The 21,326-nt window shown below is 41.3% G+C and overlaps 2 protein-coding genes across 4 annotated transcripts in view; one reads left to right on the top strand and one right to left on the bottom strand.

The window, feature by feature from the left end:
- Window positions 1-21,326, bottom strand: part of ufd1l (ubiquitin recognition factor in ER associated degradation 1) — a 253,880-nt gene that overhangs the window by 158,839 nt on the left and 73,715 nt on the right. The window lies entirely within an intron of this gene.
- Window positions 1-21,326, top strand: part of septin5a (septin 5a) — a 46,446-nt gene that overhangs the window by 3,638 nt on the left and 21,482 nt on the right. Inside the window, exon 1 of one of the 3 annotated variants that reach the window (XM_087262848.1) lies at window positions 18,920-19,183. Within the exon in view, the coding sequence (XP_087118974.1) occupies window positions 19,109-19,183 (75 nt within the window). The 5' untranslated portion in view covers window positions 18,920-19,108. 3 annotated transcript variants of the gene reach the window in all.

The raw sequence follows: 21,326 nt of genomic DNA, 5'->3' as shown, positions 1-21,326 counted from the left end.
ATGCTCTTCAGCAGACCTCTGTTGTCACATTCAAAGACACTTAAATCACCTTTATTTCCCATTCTGATGCTCGCTTTGAACGGCAGCAGATCATCTTCACCATGTCCACATGCCTAACTGCATTGAGTTGCTGCCATGTGATTGGCTGATTAGAAATTTGCGTTAAAAAGCAGTTGGACAGGTGTACCTAATTTAGTGGCCGATGAGTGTAAATTGGTATTGAGGTGCATTTGAACCCTTATAACCTTTAAATAGATGTTTTGGAGTACTTGATATTTCCGAGTGTTTGCTAAAAAGATCAAAATCATTACTGTAAATTATTTTACTACATTATAATCCATGCTGGAACACTGTTTACATTAGTCAGGTAAAAAAAAAACGCAACTTCACCATACTGTGTATATTTTACCTCAGTTTAGGAATCACTTTCTAGACTGTTTCGCTTATTCATGTTTCTGTCTGCATCCCCTTAATGGTGTATAATTTTACGTTATGTTTTACCGTAAACAATGTCCTTTGTGACATCACAAATTAAAGGATAGACTTTATATTTTGTCCATGCGATATATATCATCATATTGCACAGCCCTAGTTTACTGTAGTACTTGTAAAGTGTATACTAACAGCTTATCAATTCACTATAGCTACTACTGTAGTAATCATCGTAATTGCCTACAGTGTACTACAATTTACTCTATTTTACTTTAGTAAACCTTAAAGGCTTTAGGATGATTATGATAATGTGTTTTGTGTGTCATACGGTCTTGTTCTTGTTAGCATTTAGTTAATATGAGAGAGGATGATGGTGCTGTTTCTCTCTGGAGGTGTTGTCATGGTTACAGGAGCTGGAGTGTGATGGAGAGCAGTGTTGAAGCCTCCAATCTGTGGATGATTATAGAGTTTGTGTTCATGGTATAGAGAAAAAAAGAGTGTTTCAGTCTCAAACACTCATATATCTATGTGTGTGTGTGTGTGTGTGTGTGTGTGTGTGTGTGTGTGTGTGTGTGTGTGTGTGTGTGTGTGTGTGTGTGTGTGTGTGTGTGTGTGTGTGTGTGTGTGTGTGTGTGTGTGTGTGTGTGTGTGTGTATGTGTGTGCACTTTAGTCTCACTCTTGAAAATGGGTGACATATTTGTGTTGACACATTTACTGTTGAACAAAGTCAGAAAGGATGTACTGAATGTCTTGTTGGTAAAAGACTGTACTGTTGCAGTCTTGACTTGAATATGATGCAGTTAGTATTAATGAAGGAAAGACTCAAATTAATATGGGATTTGGATGTTATTGTCAGTTCTGTGGATTTGTCATTAGTTGGGCCGGAGAGATTCGGCATTTTTGGCTATTGCGCAGAATTGTGTAAAATAATCAGTGGGTTTATGCAGAATAATTTCAGGAGTGTTATAACTAAAACTTCATTCATTCATTTATTTTCTTGTTGGCTTAGTCCCTTTATTAATCCGCCACAGCGGAATGAACCGCCAACTTATCCAGCAAGTTTTTACACAGCGGATGCCCTTCCGGCAGCAACCCATCTCTAGGAAACACACACACACACACACACACACACACTCATACTCTACAGACAATTTAGCCTACCCAGTTCACCTGTACCATATGTCTTTGGACTGTGGGGGAAACCGGAGCACCTGAACGCAGAGAGAACATGCAAACTCCACACAGAAACGCCAACTGAGCTGAGGTTCGAACCAGCTACCTTCTTGCTCTGAGGCGACAGCTCTACCTACTGCGCCACTGCATCGCCCAACTAAATCTTTATATATGAAATGAAATATATCACGTTTTTGTTTAATGTTTACAATGCAAATCCATCTACATTTACTTATTTGGTAAACAAAGCAAGTCTATATTATAATAATACATTTACTGAAAGATAGAAAATATTAGTGCACATGCTGTATTGTAAATAAATTAAACAAACATTTTCATATTTGTAAATAATATTACTGTAATTGATTAAAAAACTGAATGAATATGCTGGATAAGTTGGCGGTTCATTCCGCTGTGGCGACCCTAGATTAATAAAGGGACTAAGCCGAAAAGAAAATGAATGAATGAATATTATAACATACATCATATCATATCATTCCTCCAAACTTAAGGTGTGAAAACAGACAATCTTTGATATAAAACTTGTAGTCACAGAGCTGATCGTAATATTTTCATGGTTTACACAAAAACATGAAGCAAGCGTTTTCAACATTTTTAATTTTTAATAATAACAAGGTTGAGCAGCAAATCATCATATGAGCACTGAGGACTGCAGTAATGATACTAAAAATCCTGCTTTAAATATCAAGAATAAATTACATGACAGTACAAGAAAAAAAAAAAAAAAAGTAGCTTATTTAATTGGCGACACGGTGGCTCAATTAGCATTGTCGCCTCACAGCAAGAAGGTCGCTGGTTCGAGACCTGGCTGGGCCAGTTGACATTTCTGTGTGGAGTTTCGTGCTCCGGTTTCCCCCACAGTCCAAACACATGCACTATAGGTGAATTGAATAAACTAAATTGACTGTAGTGTATGTGAGTGAATGACTGTGTATAGGTGTGTCCCAGTACTGGGTTGCAGCTGGAAGGGCATCCGCTTTGTAAAACATATACTGGATAAGTTGGCGGTTTAATTCGCTGTGGCGACCCGTGATGAATAAAGAGACTAAGCCGAAAAGTAAATGGATGAATGAATTTATTTAATTATTTAACTTTAATTTCCCAGAGATGGGTTGCGGCTGGAAGGGCATCCGCTGCGTAAAAACGTGCGTGATAAGTTGGCGGTTCATTCCACTGTGGCGACCCCAGATTAATAAAGGGACTAAGCCGACAAGAAAATGAATGAATGAATATTAAACAATATTAAAAAGTTATTTAATATGATAGCAGTATGTTGCAATATTATTAAAAATATAGTTTTTCTCTGGGTGCTCCAGCTTCCCTCACAGTCCAAACACATGCGCTTTGGATGAATTGATGAACTAAATTGGTCATAGATGTACGAGTGTGTGAGTGTTTTCCAGTACTGGGTTGCAGCTGGAAGGGCATCCGCAGTGTATAACATATGCTGGATAAGTTGGCGGTTCATTCCGCTGTGGGGACTAATCCGATGTAAAATTGATGGATGAAGGAATTTTAACATTATTTAAATTAACCGCTTAATGTTAAGCACACAGTAGATTTATACTGTGGTAAACATACAACTTTACTACATAAATTCTTCTCAAGGTTCGTGATTTTTGCTTCCAGCACTTGACCCATGGTAACACACATGCAGTTACTACAGAGCACATCTTCCCACACAAGTGCAACAGCAAACACCCCCACATTCTGTCAGTGTTTCTACATCCCTCTCGTTTTCGTCTCCTCTTGTCGTCTTCTAGTCTCTCTCGTCTTTTTCTTCTGCATTGAGGCTTAATAACTTAATGGCGTGGAAGGCTGGCTGCCATTTCAGTCGTATTTATCTGTGAAAAGGTCACTGCATTGAAATTAAACTGTGAGTGTGTGTGTATGTTTGTATAGAACGAGACGTCTGTGGTGTGTGTGTGCTGTCAGTGGGCTGTGCAGCTGCATGCAGTGTGACAGATGGCACAATTCAACTTCCTTTTGATCATCAAGTCAAGTGGTCTGCACAGCAAGACATGTCCATCTCAAACAGAGTCTACTGTACGCACTCCAGTCCAATATGATGGCATGAAATCAGAATTTATTTTGGTAGCGAACATTGGTTTGTCTTGAGGTCTTGAACTGTTTGCTTTGGTAATCTTTAATTAAATCTGACCATTTGCTTCCACGCTAAGATGGTAGCCCTTCTCTGATTGGGTGGAATATGCCTAGCCACGCCCCTCCAACTGTTAGTTTGCTTCTAGGGAAAGATGAGAGGAGGAAGGTCAAGAATAAACCCCACCCCTACTCAGTATTCAGCTTCAGTTGGATATACACCATCATGCTGAAATGTCTTCCCATGGAATTTCTGGAATATCATGGAATTTTTAAATGTCTAATCCAGATATTTAAAGTCAGGGAGATTTATTTATATTTAGTATGGAAATGGGGCAGCACGGTGGGGCAGTGAGTAGCACAATCACCTCACAGGTCGCTGGTTCCAGCCCCGGCTGGACCAGTTGGCATTTCTGTGTGGAGTTTGCATGTTCTCCCAATGTTCATGTGGGTTTTCTTCCTGGTGCTCCGGTTTCCCCCACAAGACCAAAGACATGCAGTACAGGTGAATTGGGTAAGCTAAATTGGCTGTAGTGTATGTGTGTGAATTAGTGTATATGGATGTTTCCCAGTGATGTGTTGCAGCTGGAAGGGAATCCGCTGTGTAAAACATATGCTGGATAAGTTGGCGGTTCATTCCGCTATGGTGACCCCTGATTAATTAAGGGACTAAGCTGAAAAGAAAATGAATGAATTAATAAATTATAGTATGGAATTTTTTGCCGTTGCATTTAGTTAGAAAAATCAGCCTATAGACTTGCAAGTAATGCCGAGTTCAGACTGCATGATTTTTAAAGTAGTCGTGTCACAGATGTTTTCATACTGCTTGACTATCTGGGCTAGCGTTTTGTCGCTGCTTTGTTTTAACTGCAAGAAAGATCGACAACAGGGGCTTTCACATTGCAGGACTTTACAATAGGAAGAATCGCCGACAACTTCGTCCAAACAATGTCTCACAGCCAAAAAATGAAAACAAAACTTAACTGTAGCAAACTATAAAAGCAACACTTCACACTTGTTTTGCCAACACAACGTGGCGTCTCTGTCGTCTAAACACTGTGACAGTAATGAATATTAATGAAGTTGCACAATAGAGCGCGCTGATTGGTTTGAACCAAGCCTTACTCATGCATTAATGCATCACACTGTAAGACGTAATAAGACTCACTCTGGCACAGACGTCCAGTCTGCACGCTGGAATACAGGCTATTATGTCATGGCCGTGACGCAGCTTCAAAAATTCGTTTCAAACCGGAAGTACGAATTTGCTTGAAATAACGCAAAAACAACCAATTTACACTTTTTAGTGAAATATAGGTGTCCTAATAGTGTTAGCAGTGTGGGACACATATACGACTGTCAACAGCTCAAAAAATGTGTTTTGGTGTTTCGTGACCCTTTAACTTCTCCCTCAACCTCCCGCTGGCCTGCAGGTGCACACACACAAGTGAATGCTGCTCTCTCATTGGCTGTAGGCGATCGCTGATGTTATTTTCAGGCAAAACTCATTTCACTCGGCATGATTAAAATCGCTGACAGCTCCAGATATTCAGCACACCAAATATCTCACAGGCATCAGCGACTCATCGGTGATTCTCTCAGATTGCGTCTTTGATAGTTCACTCTGTGTGATTGTCACTCACGTGAAAGAGCACCGATTTGCCTGTGATTTCAGGCATTTGTCAGCGATTTCTCAAAACCTGCTGGCGAGTCAAAATCAGGGCTAAAATCATGCAGTCTGTATTCAGCATAAAGCACACTCCTGTTGGTGTCGTCAATCTGGCAACCTTGTGTGGACTCCTCTTAGGAGGAGCCTTGTGAAAATGTTTACTGATCCTGGTGTGCAATGCCTAGTTCAACCACTAGGTGTCAAACTTACATACTGCACCTTTAAATCAGATTTATTTTCTACAGTAACTTAGCTATAGTAGATCTCTATACAGCAGAATATTTACCCGTTTGGTGACCATCCTGTCACATTTGTGTGTTAAGTTTATTTGTTCAGCGGTTAGCACTGTCGCCTCACAGCAAGAAGGGTGCTGGTTTGAGTCCCGGGTGAGTCAGTTGGCAATACTGTGTGGAGTTTGCATGTTCTCCCCGTGTTGGTGTGGGTTTCCTCCGGGTGCTCCGGTTTCCCCCACAGTCCAAACACAAGCGCTATAGGAGAATTGATGAACTATATTGGCCGTAGTGTATTAGAATGAGAGTGTATGGGTGTTTTCTAGTGATGAGCTGCAGCTGGAAGGTGATCTGCTTCGTAAACCATATGCTGGATATGTTGGCGGTTCATTCCGCTGTTGAGATCCCTGATTAATAAAGACACTAAGCCAAGAAGAAAATGAACAAATGAATTTGTATATATACATACTTGTGTTTCAGGGATGGCGCGTCCATAGAGGCGACCTAGGCAGCCGCCTTGGGCAGCAGGATAGTGAGCGAACCCCCTGGTCCTCACTTTAATCCGCTACACCCATCCCCTCCATCATAATCCTGACTTTCTTTTTCACTTTCTGGTTGAGGGCCCGTGATTGTCGTTTGCCTAACGTGCAAAGAAATTTGGATAAGACCAAGGACGCGCTTTTAGGAAGGAAAAGTTTCATGAAACAATTAATGTCACATCACCAGGCTATCCTGCATTTCCTCTATAGTTTCTTGCAATTTCGGGTGTTTCATTTTTAATCTTTAGTCTTTACCTGCAGTTCATCAGTTCACTCTCGTTCAGCATATTTTCATTCAGGATGTTTTAATGGAATGTTACCTCATGGTGAACAGAAAGAAAAACATCTGCATTTCGGGACTCGGGTGATCCTTTAAGGTAATCAAAAATCGCTGCTTACATGGTCGACTCTTAATCAGTATTATCTTAATCATAAAAGCGGAGTATTGGTGTCCATGTAAATGTACTGTAGTGAAAGTGACAGATGAAGTCGCGAGCTGTCAAAGACAGCCCTATTCTCTGCCTTTAAGCTGCTCCCATAATGTTTCTTTAAGTTTTACGTGTCCCCCCCCCCCTACACTTTTGTAAAGCGTTTGCTTCATGTTGCTGTGTCAGAATCTTGCTCGTAAAATACAGTCATACTTTAGAACACTTAGTTTAAGTAAATTTAATAAACGCAATCGTGCGTGTTGATGAATCTGAAGGGATCCCTCGCTCACCGGGTGCGCTGTACTGCGCGCATTGTGTGTGTGTGTGTGTGTGTGTGTGTGTGTGTGTGTGTGTGTGTGTGTGTGTGTGTGTGTGTGTGTGTGTGTGTGTGTGTGTGTGTGTGTGTGTGTGTGTGTGTGTGTGTGTGTGTGTGTGTGTGTGTGTGTGTGTTAAGTACACTGAGAATCCAGCATGAAAATTATGTTGGTTTGTTATTGGCATTGATTGTTTTAAAATTCAAATGCCGTTTACATGCCTGTGTTTTTATTTCTGTAATAAATATGCGTTATTAAGTTTTGTGATTAATTACGTTAATTACATTTCGTGATTAATCATGATTAATTACAAAAAAAGTGTGATTAATTACATCATTTGACAGCCTTAATATATACATGTATATAGCCCAAGCCATGGATAGTTGCTGCTACTGTCCAACGGAGATCGCATTTTGGTCACAGATGCATACTTTGACAGCCTTCATGACTGAATGAATCAAAAACGCTTTTTTCCAACAAGGCAACCTGGAGTGCTGAAATATAATTGGCTAAACTGGTATTTGGGGGGTTAAATGACCAAAACAATTACAGACATTCCGGCACGTAACGCACATTTACAAAGCAGAATATCTGAGTTTGTCAGTTATCTTTGACATTGTTTTTCAGATAAACAATAATGTTCACTTAGTATGTTGCAGTGGGTCTCAAACTCCTTGCGATTTGGATCCTCATTTTGCTTCAGGAATTTAAAAAAAGAGACTTGGACATTTATATCCAAACTGCTTCCCCAAGTTAATTTCGCATGATAGGTGCCCTTTATTTACACCATTAGCCCTCTCAAAGCAGGCGTTTCAGATTTGCAACAGTTAAAAATTAACTACCTTATTACTCCAGATACATATTTTATAATTTTTTTTTTTTTACTCAGAAGTAACACTGCAGGACTTGTTTGTGCATTAGCAACAAACAGTTGCTAATCTGTTAGCAACAGCCACAGCCATATCACCCTGCAGCCCAAGACCGGTTACTCACTAAAGCTAAGCAGGGCTGAGCCTGGTTAGTACCTGGATGGGAGACCACTAGGGAACACTAGGTTGCTGTTGGAAGTGGTGTTAGTGAGGCCAGCAGGGGGCGCTCAACCTGAGGTCTAAGTGAGTCCTAATGCCCCAGTAAAAGTGAAGGGGACACTACACTGTCAGTGGGCGCCGTCTTTCCGATGAGACGTTAAACCGAGGTCCTGACTCTCTGAGGTCATTAAAAATCCCATGGCACTTCTCGTGAAAGAGCAGGGGTGTAACCCCGGTGTCCTGGCCAAAGTCCCTCTATCGGCCCATACGATCATGGCCTCCCAATCATCCCCGTCCACTGAATTGGCTCTATCACTGTCTCTCCACTCCACCAATAGCTGGTGTGTGGTGAGCGCACTGGCGCTGTTGTCCTGTGGCAGCCGTCGCATCATCCAAGTGGATGCTGCACACTGGTGGTGGTGTGGAGAGACCCCCCTCATGATTGTGAAGCGCTTTGGGTGTATGGCCATACACATTAAATGCGCTATATAAATACACATTACATTACATTACATTACATTTCCCCACTTGCTCACCAGAAGACACAAAAGACAGAAACTGTTTCTTGGAGTACCACATGACAAAGTGAATTGAAAACATGGCCTACTCAATGAGGATTTGAGATATTGGATTTGGATCCCATATTGTTTTTGTTGTTGTTCTGCCACTGAAAAGCTATTTGTTACATTGTTTGAAAAGTTGTATTTAAAAAGTTATTGTTCATATCATATTCAGTCGTCAGAGTCTAACTACCACACTGGGCCAATGTTGCAAATCTGCAACATCCCAGAACGCCTTGCATGTGAAGGTCTCTCTAAAAAAAAAGGTCAGGATTCGATGGTACTACCCCATATGATAATGTTCCCCAAATATCAGATTTTTCCTGTTTCTAAAACTTAATTTGAGCCTGAGAGGGTTAAGAGACATTTCAAATTTGCACATATGCATTGCACTTCATTGCACTGATTCATTTATTTGAACTGTACACACCCACTGCACATGGATATCTGTAATTATATACACACCCACTTCACATTTACATTTGAAATTAGGTTTATCTATCTGCACACTTCTGATTATTAATAGCAACCTGTACATATATTTATTTATTGTCAATTTGTTCATAGCAATTACAACCTGTATATAATGTTATAGTAGTATAATAGTACATCCATCTGTAAGTATCACCATAGATTTTTCTATAACTCATTCATTCATTTTCTTGTCGGCTTAGTCCCTTTATTAATCCGGGGTCGCCACAGCGGAATGAACCGCCAACTTATCCAGCAAGTTTTTACGCAGCGGATGCCCTTCCAGCCGCAACCCATCTCTGGGAAACATCCACACACACATTCACACACACTCAAACACTACGGACAATTTAGCCTACCCAATTCACCTGTACCACATGTCTTTGGACTGTGGGGGAAACCAGAGCACCCAGAGGAAACCCACGCGAAGGCAGGCAGAACATGCAAACTTCACACAGAAACGCCAACTGAGCTGAGGTTCGACCCAGCGACCTATAAAGCTTTAAATAATCTAGCTCCTGTTTATCTAACCTACCTCCTGTCTCACTACAATCCAACTTGCTCTTTAAGATCTCAAAACTCAGGGCTTCTGGTAGTACCTAGAACAGCAAAGTCAAGTAAAGGAGGTCGAGCCTTCTCATTTATGGCTCCAAGACTCTGGAATAGCCTTCCTGATAATGTCCGAGGCTCAGACACACTCTCGCAGAACAAAACTAGATTAAAGACCTACACTCAGTGCATCACTTAGCGGTATGAAACATGAATGTGCTCCACGCAGGTTTTTGCATATCGTTTATATAAACTACAAACAGCAGCTACGCTATTTATTCTCTGTATTCTCTATTTCCACCTGGAGATACTCATCCCGAGGCCCTCAGAGAGTATGCAGGGCAACTGATGCGATCCAAGATTTCCATAATCCTGGACCAGGCCGTATCCTTATGTCATCACGGGTCTGATCAGCGGACAGAGCGAGCTGTAGCGCATGTGTACGGCATATATGTTTGTATTTGCAGCTATTTCGATAAAGATGACATAAAGCCAGCGACCCAGCGACCTATAAAGCTTTAAATAATCTAGCTCCTGTTTATCTAACCAAATTCCTGTCTCACTACAATCCAACTCGCTGTGAGGCGACAGCACTACCTACTGCGCCACTGCCTCGCCCTTTTTTATAAATGCACTTTATAATTTATACCTGTATCCTGCACTTGCTGCTGTTGCACTGCTGGTTAGACCTAAACTGCATTTCGTTACTTGTACATGTGTAATGACAATAAAGTTAATTCTAATCTAAAAAAACTTAAAATAGGAAAAAAAGTGTTTACAGTAAAGCTGAAGTATAGATGCACTGAACCATTTAAACACAGTTCTGCAGTATTACTAACAACCAGTGAAGCAGTAAAGCTGGCATGCTGTGAAAGCGAGAGGAAAACATTCGTCCTCTGGGAACGACGCTCCATCTGTGCTATCAGATCTGTTTGCGTTTGACCCAGTGCAGCTGCCGTAGAGCCCTGAGAGGATGTTCAGTGAGAGCTCGTGACAGAAGAAACACTGATAAGAGTGTCACATTCATCCACCGCACGCATCTCCACCCTCTTCATCATCATGACATCATCATCAGGAGGCTGATCAAAGCCACAGCTGCTCGGGTCACATTAGTGGATGACATCACTGTTGAATATCAGCAGACAGAGCATCACAGTCTGAGATCAGTGGGACGCCTCTGTTAAATGTCAGAATAGGATTAGAAAACGTTCATGTGCTCAAGACTCATAAATATTTTGAAAGGCTTTTCAAGTTCTCTAAGTAAAGGGGATTGGCATTGGCGTTTTCTTTTCCAAACGCATCATTTAGATGCCATTTATCAAACTCAAGCTAATGAACTGATTCTTTCACTATATTAGACTTGTCACGATACTGAATTTTGGTACTGAATTAAAAAAAAAAAGGCATTATTCCACTTGCATTTAAGCGCTGTTGAACGCATCACCCCTGATTTGCCATAGTATTTCACTAGTGCTCAACAGAAATGACTGTGATTGGCCGTAAAGGTCATCAGTTCACGACACTTCACCGCTGTTTATGAGTGCGAACACAGACGGGTAATCGATTGATCTTCGCAGCTTCAATATGCACCAGTGTCTGTGTATCTGTGTTTGCACTTTGTGAAGAGCGGTGAACTGATGACCATCATCGCCAATCACTGCCATTTCTGTTGAACACTGTTAAATACTATGGCAAATCAGCAGGGTTTAAAAACGCGCTCAGCAGCGCTTTGATGTTAGCAGGAAATGGACGTTTGTAAAAACATCAGTACCGGGACAACACTATCACAAACAACACGAGGGCGTGCTACAGAGGAATGCTTCCTGAATCATGTAAGCCAGTGGCGACAGCGACGAGGAAAAAACTTCACCAATTGATGAAAGTAAAGGATAAAAAACCTCGAGAGAAACCAGGCTCAGTTGGGTACAACCATTTCTCTTATGGCCAAACGTCTTGTGCAGAGCTGCAGTCAAGGCGCCGGAGGCTGGAGAACGCTGGACGTCAGCGAAGACTTGTCTGTCTTTGGAGAGTCACAGGAATCAGTCTCATGCTCTCCACTCCTCTATGTCCACCACAGCAGCTGCTCAGGATACAGCCTGGTCCAGGATTATGGAAACCTTGGGATCATCGTTGTGGGTCTTGGATCGCATCAGTTGCCCTTTATAGTCTCTGAGGGCCTCGGGATGAGTATCTCCAGGTGAAAATAGAGAATAAAGAGAATAATTAGCGTAGCTGCCGTTTGTAGTTTATATAAACGATATGCAAAAACCTGCGTGGAGCACATTTATGTATCATATCGCTAAGTGATGACCTGAGTGTAGGTCTTTAATCTAGTTTTGTTCTGCGAGAGTGTGTTTGAGCCTCGGACATTATCAGGAAGGCTATTCCAGAGTTTTGGAGCCATAAATGAGAAGGCTCGACCTCCTTTTTTTGACTTTGCTGTTCTAGGTACTACCAGAAGCCCTGAGTTTTGAGATCTTAAAGAGCGAGTTGGATTGTAGTGAGACAGGAGGTTGGTTAGATCAACAGGAGCTAGATTATTTAAAGCTTTATATGTAAGAAGCAATATTTTAAAATCAATACGAAACAGGCAGTAAGTGTAAGGAGGATAAAATTGGGGTGACATGATCATATTTTCTAGACCTGGTAAGAACTCTGGCAGCTGCATTTTGTACTAGCTGAAGAGTAAAAGAGGAGGCTGGGTAGCCAGCAAACAGAGCATTACAGTAATCCAGTCTAGAAGTCATAAAAGCATGGATTAGCTTTTCTGCATCTGAGATGGATAGAATACTTTGTAACTTAGCGATATTTCTCAGATGAAAGAGGGCAGTTTTTGTGACATGGGATGGGAAATACGGTTTTCAAAAGTTTTATTTCTGTTTATTATACCAACAAGATCTTTTATAGCAAAGCTAATGCTAACTTTGTATCCCTCTAATAGGGGTTTAACTTTAAAAAGGTTCTTTAGAACTTTAGCTGACCATAAATCCCTAATGATATAATATCTTTAATATTCATGCTTCAAATATCCAGAATAACTTATTGTGATTTTCTGAGTTACAGAAGGCTAGCATTCTTGTTTTATTTTATTTATTTGCATCAGATATATTGTATAATGAAAGCCAGCGCCAATATTTCATTGCTCCATATTAGTACTGTCGTTTTCATAAAAGGGGCAAAGCTAACATTCATAAAACAAAAGTTTGCTTTGTAACTGGTTCAGTTAGAGTTACTGTAAAGCATAACTGAGTGTATTTACTTGAGATGGACTCTCCGCAACGATGGATATTTTGATCATCGCTCATTTAGGTTATTTGATTTGTTCACGCACTGTCTCGGTTATATTGTGTGATGAAAGGATTGTGCGGGCGAGTCCTGTTGTAACCGCCAGCGATACAAGTGTATCAATGATGAAGACTGTTTAAATTGTTCTATGACGAGCTTGGTTAGCCTTCCTTTGACTGGACGGTCCTCGCGGTAGTGCCGCAATAAGGGACTGTCTTGGGAAAATCAGGACATCGGATCACCCTTATGGGTGACTTAATCAGGGCTATTCAATATTCTGATAGAGAATAGAATAGACATCCTGCTGCGCGATACGCGTGAATGACGTGGTGCAAATGACATGAATTGCGCGAATGGCACGATACGCGTGAATGGTGCGGCGCGAATTGAGCGTTTTGCGTGTTTGACACGCCTACCGTGTGTTTCGCACAAATCGCTTGAGTTTAAAAATCTGCACTTAAGCGGACATTCGTACTGCTTTAACCAATCAGGCGGTTACTCTTGTGGGGGCGTGATTGTGACGTAGCACCTGTTGTTGGTGTCCCAGGGAAAAATCCTCCTGCTGACACCGACAACAGTTCATCAAACTGGGCTCGGCTAAATGTGTCATAAGCACAGCTAAAAGCCTCCATCATCCAGATTAAGTTTCTAGAGAAGTTTATGAGCTCACAGAGCTGGATGCACCTCTGAAAGGACCTAGTGGACTCAGACACAGCCTTAAACGTATCGACACTGTTTTTTAGCCTTCATAAAGCACATAAACAGTTATTTTCTTAACAAAATTCATGTTAGCCATTTAGCAATGAAGCTACATACACCAGGCAGACAGAAGGCCTGTTCTGAAGTGAATTTGATGCGCGAATGAAGCAGATTTGTCGCGCAAATGAAGCAGATTTGATGCGCAAATGAAGCGGATTTGACACGCAAAAGATGCATGTTTGACTCGCGAATGAAGCAGATTTGATACGTGAATAGAGTGGATTTGACGGGGGAATGAAGCGGATTTGACGGGGGAATGAAGCAGATTTGACGGGGGAATGAAGCGTATTTGACGGGGGAATGAAGCGGATTTGACGCGCCAATGAAGCGGATTTGACGCGCAAATGAAGCGGATTTGACGCGCAAATAAAGCGGATTTGACACGCAAATAAAACGGATTTGACGCGCGAATGGAGCGGATTTGACACGCAAATGAAGCGGATTTGACGCGCAAATGAAGCGGATTTGACGCGCAAATGAAGCGGATTTGACACGCAAATGAAACGGATTTGACGCGAATGGAGCGGATTTGACACGCAAATGAAGCGGATTTGACACGCGAATGAAGCGGATTTGACACGCAAATGAAACTGATTTGACGCGAATGGAGCGGATTTGACACGCAAATGAAACTGATTTGACGCGCGAATGGAGCGGATTTGACGCGCGAATGGAGCGGATTTGACACGCAAATGAAGCGGATTTGACACGCAAATGAAACGGATTTGACACGCGAATGGAGCGGATTTGACGCGCAAATGAAGCGGATTTGACACGCGAATGAAGCGGATTTGACACGCAAATGAAACGGATTTGACACGCGAATGGAGCGGATTTGACGCGCGAATGGAGCGGATTTAACGCGCGAATGAAGCTGATTTGATGCGCGAATGAAGCGGATTTGACATGTGAATGAAGTGGATTTGACGCGCGAATGGAGCAGGGTTTGACGCGCAAATGAAACCAGTAAACTCAAATGTTCGCGCGGCTGTTTACGCTCGAATAGCACAAATTATCCGCGTGTTGTGCATCCGGTTTGAACACAGCATAACGCAAAGAGGCGTTTCCCGCGTCATATCACAAATTTATTCTTCAGCCAATCAAGGGCCCCCTTATTCCCTGGGCCCTGGGGCTTCAGCCCCACCTAGCCCTTACGTTAATCTGGCCCTGGTGACCGCCGCTGTATAGTATCAGGTTTATTGAATTGTTTTGTGTGGATGATCATCAGTGAAGGTTGCCTTATCAACCAACAATTATAAAAAAAAACTGTTATCATTCATTCATTCCTTTTCCTTTGGCTTAGTCCCTGATTTATCATGTATCACCACAGCCGAATGAACCACCAACTACTCTGCAATATGTTTTATGCAACAGATGCTCCTCCAGCCGAAAGCCAGTACTGGGAAACACCCATACTCTCATGCAAACACACACTCATACATTACAGCCAATTTAGCACATCCAATTCACCTATACTACATGTTTTCTGGACTGTGGGTAATGTGTGATGTGTGTTTGATGCCCTGATAGTGTTATAGTTGCTCAAATGCATATTATAAACTGCAGACGTTGGGTCTGGTGTGGGTGCTCCAGGTGGCACTCAGGGATGGCAGCTGGACAGTGAGAGGGTGTTGTTCTCTGTTGGGAAGCGAATCGGGGCTATTGTGTCACTCAAAGACATCTGTTCTGCTCTATTGAAAAGACCCCCACCGGACCCTCCACCCCCAGCAGCACATCTATATGCAGCACCAGACCCCCATCAGCCCATAATGGAGCCAATCAGGATTATTATGAAGATGTTTAGACATTACTATTACTATCGCTTACCGTAGGGTCAGTGATGTGAACGTCCTCCCACATATTTAGTTTTAACACTTGCAGATTTACATTGGCAGGAATTCCAGGCATTCAGAAAGACTCTTCACACATTTATTCGCAGAATCCTCCCACGAAGCATTATTAATGTGAACACATGTTTGCAATATTACAGTTTAGATGGGGATTTGATCATCCATTTGATATTTAGTTCATTTAAGCTTACTATCATTAATTATAGTGGTTAATTACAGTATTTCAATGTCATTTGAGTCCATCCTGATGTAGTTGTGCAGTGTTTGGAAAAAAAAAAGGATTATATTACAATCTTAAGCCTATCTAAGTCTTTTAAAAACAAAATGCAACGTAACTTTTTCTTACCCAACACTGTAAATGGGTAATATGAACAATTAAATGTGATATCTGGCACCAGGATGATATCATTGGATTGTGAATGAATGTGCAAAGTGTAAATGATATTACCATCCTAGTCCACGGTGAAAGGAAACACTTTTAACACCTCTTTAAAATCTTTAGTGTTTTTCTGAACACTGACACCCCCTGGTGGTGCAGATTTTAATAATAGTAATCAGTGATGTTGATTGTTTTTTTATAATGCATGTTCATATATTAAAATATGTCTTGTATGGTCACGGATAGTGTAATTTATTAAGAACTGGATATATAAGAATCTTATCTATTTGTAGAGGGTTACATATATATATTTAAAAATTATTTTTATTCATGTGATACATAAATATTTGAGTCTTCAGTGGATACTTAAAATATTATATTAACTTATAATACTTCTTACTTTTATTTTATTATTGTAAGTAAAACAGCTGCGAATAGAAATGTAATGGTGCTGTGGATGGCTTCATTATCAGTGCATCCTTGCAAAAGCTCTTCCAATTTATTTTTACAACCCCAAATCAGAAAAACAATGGTCAGTATGAAAACACAAATAAAAAAAAGAAAGTAGAGATTTCTAAATTGACTTTGACCTGTATTTCATTTCAGACAAGACAATACAACAGACATTATTAAATGTGTTCCTCATTATTTTTATTTTTTCAAAATAAACACATATCCTAATTTTGGTTCTTGCAACAAAAAAGTTGGAATCTTAAACCATTTATCTCTTTGTAATGTTGCCATTCATTTTTCACTACACTTAAAAGATGTTTAGGGACTGAAGACTCCAATTGATGAAGTGTTTCAGGTGTAACTTTGTCCCATTCCTCCTGCAAATAAGTATTAAGGTGGGCAACAGGTCAGGACTGCACGCAGGCCAGTCAAGTACCTGCATTTGTCTGACTGTCTGTCTGTTTATCCTTCTATAGTTGTCATTATCGTTAAGCATAATTTGTTCTATGTATCTATTGTTGTCTCCATCCATCCAGCTATTGTTTGTATTATCACTCTATTAATCTTTCTATTGTTATGTATTTTGTTGTCATTCCCTCCATCCATCCATCCAGCCATCCATCCATCTATCCATCCAGCCATCTATACATCCGTTCATCTATCTATCCATCTATCCATCCACACTAGTGCTGTTTTTGTGCCATCTATACATCCGTTCATCCATCCATGCATGCATCCATCCATCTATTGTTCATTTTATCACTCTATCAAACTTTCTATTGTTATATGTATTTTGTTGTCATTCCATCCATCCATCCAACCATCCATCCATCCATCTATCCATCCAGCCATCCATCCACTCACCTATCAATCCACCCATCCATCCATCCATCCATCCATCCATCCATCCATCCATCCATTGTTTGTTTTATCACTCTATTAATCTTTCTTATGTGTATGTTTTGTTGTCATTCCATCCACTCACCCATCCACCCACTCAACCATCCATCAATTCTTCTATCCACGCACTCACCTATCCATCCACTCAACCGTCCGTCCATCCATCTATCCATCCATCCATCCATCCATCCATCCATCGATACATCCGTCCATCCATCCATCCATCCATCTATACATCCATCCATCCATCTATACATCCGTTCATCCATCCATGCATCCATCCATCTATTGTTCATTTTATCACTCTATCAATCTTTCTATTGTTACATTTATTTTTTTGTTGTCATTCCATCCACTCACCTACCGACCCATCCATCCATCCATCCATCCACTCACCCATCCATCCATCCACCCATCCATCTATCCAACCATCCACTCACCCATCAATCCACCCATCCATCCATCCATCCATTGTTCAATTTATCACTCTATTAGTCTTTCTATTGTTATGTGTATTTTTTGTTCTTATTCCATCCATCCAACCATCTATCCATCCAACCACCGACCCATACACTCACCCATCCATGCACTCACCCGTCCATCCCTTCATCCATTCATCCATCCATCCATCCATCTATTGTTCGTTTTATTACTCTATCAAGCTTTCTATTGCTTATGTATTTTTTGTTGCCATTCCATCCACCCATCCGTCCACCCACCCATCCATCCACCCACGCAACCATCTACCCACCCATGCATCCGTTCACCCATCCATCTATCTATTCGTTTATCCACTCCCTCATTCATCCACCCATCTACCATTCATCCACTCATCCATCCATCCCTCCACCCATCCATCCATCCATCCCTCCACCCACCCATCCATCCACCCACCCATCTACCCATCCTTCCATCCATACACCCATCCATCTATCCATCCATCCACCCACTCGCCTATATATCCACCCATCCACCATCCATCCACTCATCCATCCATCCCCACACCCACCAACCCATCAATTAATCCATCCATCCCTCCGCCCACCTACTCATCTATCATTTGTTGGATTAATCTTTTTAATCTCTATCATTAATCTTTTTATTGTTCTACGAATTTTTGTTGTCATTTTATCCATCCATCCACTCACCTATCCATCCATCCATCAATCCATCCATCCATCCATCCATCCATCCATCCATCCATCCATCCATCCATCCATCCATCCATCCACACTAGTGCTGTTTTTGTGCCAGTCTGACGATTCACAGAAGTTCATTAGTAAAGGGGCAGATCACCAAATAATTATTTTTATTGACAATCCTGACTTTTATCTTCCCCTCAGAGTTCTGAATGTATCATTCACACTTGTGACTTTGTTTCCTCTGAATGTAAATATTGCAGTTTTAACACTCTCTCTGTGAATATATATGTGTGACGGTCGGTCTGCTGTGCTGCAGTCTGTAGCAAGGCTGCCAGTCTGGTAAGGTCTTTTGGGAAGGGTGTGGCTGCCGTCTTACTAAATGTGTCTCGCTCTCTCTCTCTCTCTCTCTCTCTCACACACACACACACACACACACACACACACACACACACACACACACACACACACACACACACACAAATACACACTCATACACACACACCTCACCGCCGTCTGTGGAAAAAAGTGGGGGAGGAATGAATGACTAAATGAATGAGTGTTTTCAACCCCCCCCCCCCACCTTCCTGTAGAAAATTGCTTCCATGCGTTTTCCCTCTTTCATTTCTCTCGCTCTCTATACCTTCTTTTGTCAGTGTTTGTTTCAGTCATGTGTGTATTCTGTCTGTGTCTGCCTGTCTGAACACGGCGCTGTGATGTGCCGAGGGCGAGAGACAGATACACACCAGTAAAAACAGAGCAGAAAGAGAGTTTTTAGGGGCGCGGAGTGATAAACTGAGGGTCACGCGGGTTTAGAGACGCTTCAGCATGGACACCATGATGCTGCAGGAGAAACTGGTGGAGAAACTTCTGTGCCCTCGAACCAGAACCACCCGACAGAAGGTTCAGTCTTTATATGTTTCTATACATATGCAAACAATATAAGTCACATGCTTGAAAGTGTGTGTGCTTTTGCTTGTGTTAGTGGTGTTTGTTCATGCTTGGAGATTTGAGCGCACTTGTAAGTTTGATGCTGGTTACTGGTCACATGATTCACAGGTAAACAAATTATATTCATTAGTTTAATTTTATGTTTGAATTTTATTTGATTGCTTTATAAATGTCTATTTATTTTTAGTTTATGAATGTATTTTATGTGGTATATTTAATATAAATATTTAAAATAAAACATGCAGCTCAATACTAAACAAACAACCTAAAAGTTTATATTCATTTCATCGATTTTTGTTTTTTAATTTATCAGTGAATTTTATTTCATTACTTAAAGAATTTGTGTGTTTTATTAGTGTGTATAGTTTTATATATATATATATATATATATTTGATTTTATGATTTTATATTCGTTCATTTTCTTTTTAGATTAGTCCCTATATAAATCAGAGATTGCCACAGCAGAATGAATCACCAACTTATCCAGCATATGTTTTACACAGCGGATGCCCTTTCAGCCGCAACCCATCACTGAGAAACACCCATACACACTCATTTACACGCACACATTATTGATTTAGCCTTCCCAATACATCTATAGCGCTTGTCTTTAGACTTGTGGGGGAAACCGGAGCACCCGGGAAACTCATGCAAACATGAGGAGAACATGCAAACTCCACAAAGAAAGGCCAACTGACCCAGCCGGGGCTCAAACCAGCAACCTTCTGGCTGTGAGGCGATTGTGCTACCCACTGCTTCATTATTTAATTTTAGATATATTTGATGCTGCTTTTATGAATGTTTTTACTTTTTATTAATTGAACTTTTTTATGCAGTGTAGCATCTTGCATCAGCACATTTCAGTTAATTATTAAATTATTTCGCATGCATAGAAACTACAAAACTGCTGCTGATTAGAGGGTTTTTGGGAATGCTATTCATTTTTTATATTTAAATGAAATTGATGGCTGAAGCAGTGGCGCAGTAGGTAGTGCTGTCTCCTCACAGCAAGAAGGTCGCTGGTTCGAACCTCGGCTCAGTTGGCGTTTCTGTGTGGAGTTTGCATGTAAACACCTGCGTTCGCATGGGTTTTCTCCGGGTGCTCCGGTTTCCCCCACAGGCCAAAGTCAAGCGGTACAGGTGAATTGGGTAAGCTAAATTATTCATAGTGTGTATGTGTGTAAGCTGCGTAAAATTGTGCTGGATAAGTTGGCGGTTCATTCCGCTGTGGCAACCTCGGATTAATAGTGACTAAGCCGACAAGAAAATTAATGAATGAATGAAACTGATCATTGTATTTTATTTGCTCACTGAATTCATGTGTTTGTATTTAGTTTATAAATGTATTTAATTTATCATAGAATTTTATTTGATAGGTGGCATGGTGGCTCAGTGGTTAGCACTGTCGCCTCAGAGCTGGTTCGAGTCCCGGCTAGGTCAGTTGGCATTTCTGTGTGGAGTTTGCATGTTCTCCCTGTGTTGGCGTAGGTTTTCACCGGGTGCTCCGGTTTCCCTCACAGTCCAAACACATGCGCTAAAGGGGAAATTAATAAGCTAAATTAGCCTTAGTGTATGAGTGTAAATGAGAGTGTATGGGTGTTTCCCAATGATGGGTTGTAACTGGAAGGGCATCCGCTGTGTAAAAAATATGCTGAAAAAGTTCCCCCACAGTCCAAACACTTGAACTATTGGTGAATTGGGTAAACTAAAATGGCCGTATTGTATGAGTGTTTATGAGTAAGAGTGTATGGGTGTTTCCCAGTGATTGGTTGCAGCTGGAAGGGCATCCGCTGTTTAAAACATATGCTGGAATAGTTGGGGGTTCATTCTGCTGTGGCGACACCCTGATGAATAAAGGGATTAAGCTAAAGGTTAGCTCTCTGCAACTCACACATGGTCGCCCACTGAAGCTAAGCAGGGCTGCGCCAGATCAGTACCTGTATGGGAGACTACATGGGAAAGCTAGGTATGCTGTCGGAAGTGGTTAGTGAGACCAGCAGGGGGCGCCCAACCTGCGTTCTGTGTGGATCCTAATGTCCCTGTATAGAGACGGGGACTCTATACTGCTCAGTGAGTGCCGTCTTTTAGATGAGA

Source organism: Danio rerio, chromosome 8 (assembly GCF_052040795.2).
Source record: "Danio rerio strain M-AB ecotype USA chromosome 8, GRCz13ab, whole genome shotgun sequence".
Taxonomy (NCBI): domain Eukaryota; kingdom Metazoa; phylum Chordata; class Actinopteri; order Cypriniformes; family Danionidae; genus Danio; species Danio rerio.
Note: the sequence above shows the minus strand (reverse complement) of the source record. Positions and strands in the feature narration are given on the sequence as shown.